Here is an 8,550-nt window from a genome sequence, read left to right on the forward strand (position 1 = left end):
TTTGGATCTTTCATCCACTTGCGTTCAGTCTCCCAGCTTGGAGTATACCAGGGGGCCAGTCGGGCTCCACAAAGTGGGAGAGGGCGCTCAGGAGTATTAGTATTATTATTAGTAGCATTACTAGTAGTATTATCATTATTAGCCCGTCTGTATAAGGCCTCAGCCACACTTGGACTTTGAATGTGGACTTGGAAGTTGCTTGTTTCTCCTTTTTGTTTAAAACCTCTTCTGCCCAGAACTGCTCTTGCAGAAACTGCAGTTTAATTGAAACACAAATGATTGAAAATGTGTGTGTTGGGATGTGTGTGTTATTGGGTTGTTTTTGTTTGTGTTTCGATTCTGCCCTTCCATTGGGATAATATGTCCTGCCCCCATACAAAGGGGGAAAGACCTATGTATGTATTATTTAGCGGAATTACACACAGAATGCATTATGGGAAATGTAAATATTCGGGGAAATAACCTTTGCAAAACGCGTGTGCATTAGGGAGAAATGCTGGCCAATTTTCAAGAGCTCCATTTAAAAATAATAACAGGTGAAAATCTGAATAAACTGACGACTAGAAAAAGGAGACACAGAAAAAAAAAACCTTACATTGAAATAAGCTTAGGGTTTTTTTTTAATCCCTCCCGCAGGACCCCCACTTTCCCCTCCCCAAGTTATCATATATGATGATATTATGACGCACCTCCAGCGCCTACACGAGGAAGGACAGGCCGTCGCCATCAGCAGCATCTCCCTCGGGAAAGCGGGACAGGAAGCGGAAGCTCCTATTCTCCCGACAGTCTTCCCCCCCCTCCGCTCTAGGAATCTCCGCTCTGTCGCCGCTGCTCTTAACCGTTTCGGAGCCGAGCGGCAGGAGCCTCTGGGCTGCTCCGGGCAAAGAGCGAGGGGAGGCGGGCGCCTCGCCTCCCGAAAGCTCTGCTGGATCAGCTGCACGGCGTCCCAAAAAAGTATTCTTTATTTTTATTTTTTATTTTATAGAAACATTTTATTTCCAATTTTCAAATTAACAGCAGTTCCCGTTTTGGTATATAGATATCCAATCCAAATTTGCAATAGATGACTAGTTTTATTCTCCTTGCATAGAATTATATTTCTCCAATTAATTTCTTCTTATTTTTCCCTCCTAATTCTTCTTATTTTTCCCTCCTAATTCTATAATTAGTTCATAAATGTTACATCAAACCTGCTAATGTTTTGACCTTTTTAGAATAGTCTATAAAGTTTTCCCATTCTTGATTGAATTTTTTCTCATCTTGGTGCCTGATCTTCACGGTAATTTAGCCATTTCGACGTAGTCAGTTCATTGTATATCATTTTACTTTTTTACATGTCCACTACGTATGGTGTTAAAAATGTAGATTCCTTATCCATACATTTCCAGCATAAATTAGAGGTATCTTATACATTTTAGCAAGCTTTACTGGAATCAAATACCATCGGTACATCATCTTCATATAATTTTCTTTACATGAACTACATGCCGTGAATTTTACAATCTTTTTCCACAGCTTTACCCATAATTCAAGTGGTATATTGGCTTTGTGGTATTGAGAATGCCTGAATCTCTGGCACCGAGTATCTGAGCTGAGGGCGTCCCCATCCAGGAGGGTCTTCATAGCCCTTTCCAATATCTCCCAAGTGGGGCAGTGGGGGATTTGGACAGCAGCTTCCAATATGCCTGAAGGGTTGTCCGACCCCCCCCCCTCCCATGCACAGCCTCTTTTTCCATTCTTTCCAGGTTCTGCCTTAAAGCAAAGGCTGGCCAAGGGAGCGTGGACCACAAGGGGGCTGAGCCAGAGGTGGGGAGGGGACCTCAGGTCCTGCTCCAAACAGCTCTGGGTTGGAGCAGGATCCGGCCCCAGCCTCCCTGCCTGCTTCCTTCCATGCATCCAACCTCTGCAGCCTCTCTTCTGCAAAAGGCCAAGCACAACAGGAGGGAGGAGGGGCACTTGCCCTGGAGGAACAAACCCTCCTCCAGTTTCCTGCCTCTCTAGGATTCCGCAATTCATCTTTAACCCTTTGAAGACCAGGCAGCTGGGGTAGGTAAAATCTCTCCCTTCTGGGGACTCTGATCTCTACTTTCACAATGTTGGGACTCTCTAGGCAGCAGTGAGAGCAGTGTGGTGTAGTGGTTAGAGTGCTGCCTATGGTCTTGGAGACCAGGGTCGAATTCCCCACCGGGTGGCCAGGGGCCCACTCAATCCAGCTCACATCCTAGCCTGCCTCACAGTGTTTGTTTGGAGGCTGTAAGGAAGGAGAGTGACGGACCTTTATTATATGCTACCTCCAGCTCCTTGTGAGGAAAAGGGAGGATATGAATTGAAGAATTGTAAATTGACTGGTTCCGATGGTCACCTAGTCCAACCACCCATATATTTGTGGGGTTGTTTTCATTTTTATTATGTATTTTTTGGTTTTTATCTTGATTTTATTCTGAGACCCCCGCATATAGGATGGTTTATAAATTCAAACAACAACAGCAGCAGCAACAACAATAATAGGGCACCAAGAAGGTGGTAGCCAGAAAAAGTCTGGGAACCACTGTGTTAAATTGGTTCTCTTTTTTTAAGATTGCATGTTTGTTCTGGGCAGCTGGCCATATAATGTGTAGTTGGAAGGGACCACAAAGGTCCTCTAGTCCAACCCCCTGCAATGCAGGAATTTCAGCTAAAGCTCCCTAGCAATTGCCTCCAACCTCTGCTCAAAAAACCCTCCAAGGAAGAAGAGACCGTTCACTGTGATGGAACTGTATCTGAGCCAGATGGCCTCTTAGTGAGGTAAAGCCTGTAATATCGATGCACCTTTTGGGACCATTATCCTACAAGCATCATTCAACAGAGTATACAAAAAGCATCCTTTCCTCTTTCACTGCATTTAACCCCTCAGGGACCAAAACATCTCTTTGCCTTGGGAATTCACAAACTGAATTTATCCCTTTTTTCCCTGAGATTAGCACCTTGTTGGGAACGTAGAACGACTCCTGAGAAACCTGCACCCAAGCAAGTTGTAAACGCTCCTTAGGAATTGCATACTTGTTTTGCTATTACAACCTTTGTACGGGTTTATTATTTTGTTCCCTAAAATGTACATGCAGCTTTACTATACATATCTGTTTGGGATTTTTAAAATGCACAGGTTCAGGTAAATAAAAATGACATATCAGTAAAAAAAGTTAAAATGACTATTTTATTATTTAAAAGCTCATAAAATAAACAATAAAACCCGTGATAGTAAACACAGTGAACAACTGCCAGTGAGTTCCGAAGTTTGGGTGCAAATATTCTTGCAATTGTTACTGCCCTTTTGGGGCAAATCCCGGTACATCTCACATGTCCATGCATTTTCAACCATACCTAGTTTGCATGTGCACAGAGAAACAGATCCCAAGGGACCCAGTATTCCTGGCTCTGATCCTGGCAATCCGGTCTGGTATTCCAGCAACACATACTACGACCTTAAGGATTGGGGTGCCTTCCTTCCCCTCCCGCTCTCTGTCGCCCAGTTCCTGGTGGAAAATGGGCAACCTCTCTAGGCCCGAAAGTGGCAGAGTACCAAACAGACACATTGAGGTCTGTGATGGCTCTCCGCCAGTGGCGAGGAACAGTTCGTGCAAACCTTATCGTGAATGACACACATACGGCGGAGGCTGCCAGTGGGGGACACCAGTGGGCAGCTTCTAACAAGGCAGCAAAGATAGCGGCATGAGCCTGAACAACAGCAGATCCCTTGGCTGCAAGGAAGCAGACACCACAAGCTCAGCAAGGCAGGGGAGCAACGTCATCAGAGTAAGATGGCCGTTTGCTCCCTGAATTCCTCTCTTATCAGACCAATGAAAGATCCAGTCTACAATTTAATCAGCACAATTCATGTCCGTATTCTGACATTTCACCAAACTAGGATTCCCACACTTGGGTCTCCGGTTCTTTCTTGACTACAACTCCCATCACCCCCAGCTAGCAGTAGTAAGGGATGATGGGAATTTTAGTCCAGAAATAGCAAGAGACCCAAGTTTGAGAAAGCCTGCACTCGAGTATCTGTGCAAATCTATCTTTAAAAAAGCATTTAAAACAGAATTCAGTGATTAGCATTGCCTGCTGGATGATGTTGGATTTCCTTTTGGGGTGTGGGGTTCAGCAGCTCTCTGCCCAGGAATTCCCAGGAAGGGCTTGTGCATTGTCATGGGAAGTGCGAGCATTTTGGTGAATGACAGAAATACGGGGGGACCAGAGGACAGCTTCTAACAAGGCAGCAATGAAAGGGGAAAGAGCAACAGGCATCCATTGGAGAAGATGGGTTAAGTTTGCTGGTCTATTACCTGCACTTTCAGTTATTTGATCAGCAGAGTTCAGTTCCGAAATATTGCCTTTCACTAGACTATGCAACAGGGAAACTGTCTTGTTAACACACATGAATTTCTAAATTTCTGACTGTCCCGTGTAAATCTGATGTATCTAAAAATTGTATTTAAAACACACAGTGGTGCCTCAGGTTAATTTGCCTCTGGGTTACAAAACCTTCGGCTGGCGGACCACGGCAACCCGTAAATACCGGAATGGGTTACTTCCAGGTCTCTCCACTTGCGCATGCACAGAAGCGCAAAACCATGCCCACGCATGCTCAGACGGGGCGTTTGAGGTTCCCTAAGTTTCGTGTTACGGATGGGCCTCCGGAACGGATCCCGTCCGTAACACGAGGTACCACTGTAATTTGGTTTTTTAGTGTTGTGTTCTGGATGAGATGCATCTTCTTCCTTTGCCACATTATCAAATAAACAGATACCTGCACATAGCTGCATAGTGGATTTCACATGTCCAGAATGGGAGGGGGTGTTTACGGGAAATACTAGTGGAGGGGAGAACACACAGCACAAATACATAAAACTGAAATTTCCTCATATGCAGATGAAGGTGAAGAAACACAAACCCTGAAACCTTTTAACCTATTAACACTCTAGACACAGGCTTGAAAATAAAGCCTTCAGTACTGTTCTCATTTCTCTCTTGACTGCACATTGCGGTTTAGTATACAGTATGTTTTTCAACAGTATTTGTTCATTAGAGGCATTATCTGAGGGGCTGTATTCTCATTACATCTACTTTACATACTTTACATACGTCAACCGAATACCAGTGAATGCATTTGCTTCTATGAAAAAATCAGTTCAATTCACACCATGGAAAGAAAATAGAATTTTGTTGTTGTTTAGTTGGGTCCGACTCTTCGTGACCCCATGGACCAGAGCACGCCAGGCATGCCTATCCATCACTTTCTCCCGCAGTTTGGTCAAATTCATATTAGTAGCTTCATGAGTAGAACCATCTCGTCCTCTGTCGTCCCCTTCTCCATGTGCCCTCAATCTTGTAGCTATGTAAAACTAACTCTGATAAGGAGAACACTATGTAACACAGCCAGTAAAAGGAATAAAAATTCTAATGGAAGTAAGTTCTAATTCTGAACACAATCATTGGCTTACTCTCTGTAGGAGTTATTTGATATGATTTAAGATCTTCCCACACTCCAACTTTTCTGTTTCCCTGTACGAGTTCTTTTCAGTTTAGTAAGGGAGCCCTTGTCACAGAAGTTCTTTGCATTGACCCAAGATTTCTAAAATTTCCTCCCTGTATGAGTTCTTTGGTGTCTAGTAAGGCTACCACTGAGACTGAAGCTTTTACCACACTCGGAACATGTATACGGTTTTTCTCCTGTATGAGTTCTTTGATGTAACGTAAGGGAGCTGCTGCAATTGAAGCTCTTGCCACACTCCAAGCATTTATAAGGTTTCTCTCCTGTGTGCACTCTTTGATGCACGGTAAGATCCCAACTGTGGCTGAAGCTCTTTCCACACTCCAAACATATATATAGTTTCTCCCCTGTATGAATTCTTTGATGCCGAGAAAGGGAGCCGAGTTCACCAAAACTCTTGCCACATTCCCAGCATTTATAAGGTTTGCTGCCTCGATGAGTCTGTTGATGTTTAATGCCCACTGATCTGAGTGAAGCTCTTTCCACACTCAGAACATGTATGCGGTTTCTCCCCTGTATGAATTCGTTGATGCATGGTAAGGTTGAAACTGTAGCTGAAGCTCTTTCCACACTCCAAACATGTATAGGGTTTCTCTCTTGTATGAGATCTTTTATGCGATGTAAGACTACTATTGTTACTGAAGCTCCTTCCACACTCTGAACATGTATACGGTTTCTCCCCTGTATGAGTTCTTGGTGCTTAGTAAGGGTACCACTGTGACTGAAACTCCTTCCACACACTGAACATGTATAAGGTCTCTCCCCTGTATGAGTGCGTAGATGCAAGATAAGGGAACAACTGTGACTGAAGCTCTTTTGACATTCAAAACATTTATAACGTTTCTCCCCTGTATGAGATCTTTTATGTGATGTAAGGCTACAATTCTTACTGAAGCTCCTTCCACACTCTGAACATGTATACGGTTTCTCCCCTGTATGAGTTCTTAGGTGGCTAGTAAGGTGACCACTGTGACTGAAGCCCCTTCCACACTCTGAACATGTATACGGTCTCTCCCCTGTATGAGTTCGTAGATGCAAGATAAGGGAACAACTGTGACTGAAGCTCTTTTGACATTCAAAACATTTATAACGTTTCTCTCCTGTATGAGTTCTTTGATGTGAGATAAGGCCACTACTTCGACTGAAGCACTTTCCACACTCGGAACATGTATACGGTTTCTCCCCTGTATGAGTTCTTTGATGCGAGGTAAGGCCACCACTTTGAGTGAAGCTCTTTCCACACTCTGAACATGTATAAGGCTTCTCCCCTGTATGAGTTCTTCGGTGATTAGTATGGGAACTACTGTCACTGAAGCTCTTTCCACACACGGAACATGTATACGGTTTCTCCCCTGTATGAGTTCGTTGATGCGACGTAAGGCTGTGACTGTGACTGAAGGTCTTTCCACACTCGGAACATGTATACGGTTTCTCCCCTGTATGAGTTCTTCTGTGTCTCCTATGGGAACTACTGTCACTGAAGCTCCTTCCGCACACTGTACATGTATACGATTTCTCTCCTGTATGAGTTCTTTGGTGTCTAGTATGGGAACTCCTGTCACTGAAGCTCTTTCCACACACTGTACATGTATACGATTTCTCTCCTGTGTGCACTCTTTGATGTGAAGTAAGAGTTGAGCATTTACCAAATCTCTTTCCACACACTGTACATTCATGCTTTTTCTCCTCTCTGCGAATTTCATTTTCAGCACCCTGGGATGTACCAGAGTCACCCTCCGCCTTCTGCTTTCGTCTTCCCTCTTGCATGCTGCCTCCATCTTGAACTCGCAGCTTCCTTTGCTCCTCCTCCTCTTTGGCTCTTTGTGGTGACACTTCTGATTGTTCTCCTTCTGCCAGAATCCCTTCAACATCTCCTGAAGGAATAAAAAGGCAAACTGATGAAATGCTAAAAAAGATTCTTCACCCAAGTCCCAGGGTCTTGTGGCAGTTCCCTCACTGAGAGAAGTGAAATTACAGGGAACAAGGCAGAGGGCCTTCTTGGTAGTGGTGCCCACCCTGTGGAACGCCCTCCCGTCAGATGTCAAATAAACAACTATACAACTTTAAGAAGACATCTGAAGGCACCCATATATAGGGAAGTTTTTAATGTCTAATGTTTTATTGTGCCTTTATATTTGTTGGAAGCTAGGTAGAGTGGCTGGGGCAACCCAGTCAGATCCGTGGGGTACAAATAATGAAAGTATTAATATTAGTATTATTATATATTGTGTTTATATACTGCCCTGTACCTGGAGGTCTCAGCGTAGTTCACAGAAAAGATCACACCATATATACAAATAAAAACAACATCCCAACAACACCCCCCACAAAAAAGAGCCACGTTTGAAAAAGGCTATAGCAAATCAAACATATCAAGCAAAAACCTGGTTAAAAAGGAACATCTTTGCATGGCACCTAAAGGTGTATACCCCTTCATGGATCACTGCCATGTCGTGGCAAAGGTGCTGGAGTAACTAAGAGAAGCTATGACCTATGCCGTGCAGGGCCACCCAAGACAGATAGGTCAGCCAAAAGTTTAGACTAAATGTGATCCACCTAGAGAAGGAACTGGCAACCCACTCCAATATTTTGCCATGAAAGCTCCATGGACATGAAAAAAGGAAAAGCTGTAAGAAGTGAGAGTTTCCAAGGCATGCGGTCATGGACAGTCAGACACGACTAAGATGAGTAAACAACAACAAAGGTGGATAAGGAAGGCGCCAGGCGAACTTCCCTGGGGAGGGCCAACATCCCTCCATGTCCTCCTCTCCATTCCCTGGAACTCACCAGATCTCTCTGAGGGTCCCGGGAGAGACAGCCAGAGGTTGTGGGGAGGGATGCAGGAGGCAGCCTGACTAGGTCAACCGTCCACCTTCCTCCTTCCATCCTCGCCACGTTTGCAGGATCAGCCTCTTCCATCCTTCCTGAGAAGCTCAGAAGATGCAGGTTCCTGGGAGGGAGGAAGAAGCAAAGAGAGCCTCAGGGACCCTGCAGGCATTTTCCTGCTCAATACCATTTGC

General features: G+C 44.5%; 1 protein-coding gene across 1 annotated transcript; it reads right to left on the minus strand.

Moving 5' to 3' along the window:
- Positions 1 to 698: 698 nt before the first annotated feature.
- On the minus strand, positions 699 to 7,108 carry LOC117042508 (zinc finger protein 239-like; the record flags this gene model as incomplete). The annotated part of the gene is made up of 3 exons (XM_033142055.1): positions 699 to 871; positions 5,764 to 6,006; positions 6,421 to 7,108. Coding segments are annotated over 3 exons (1,104 nt in total), but the record flags the coding sequence as incomplete, so codon positions are not given.
- Between the last annotated feature and the right edge of the window lie 1,442 nt (positions 7,109 to 8,550).

This window comes from Lacerta agilis, chromosome 2 (assembly GCF_009819535.1).
Source record: "Lacerta agilis isolate rLacAgi1 chromosome 2, rLacAgi1.pri, whole genome shotgun sequence".
Classification (NCBI taxonomy): Eukaryota; Metazoa; Chordata; class Lepidosauria; order Squamata; family Lacertidae; genus Lacerta; species Lacerta agilis.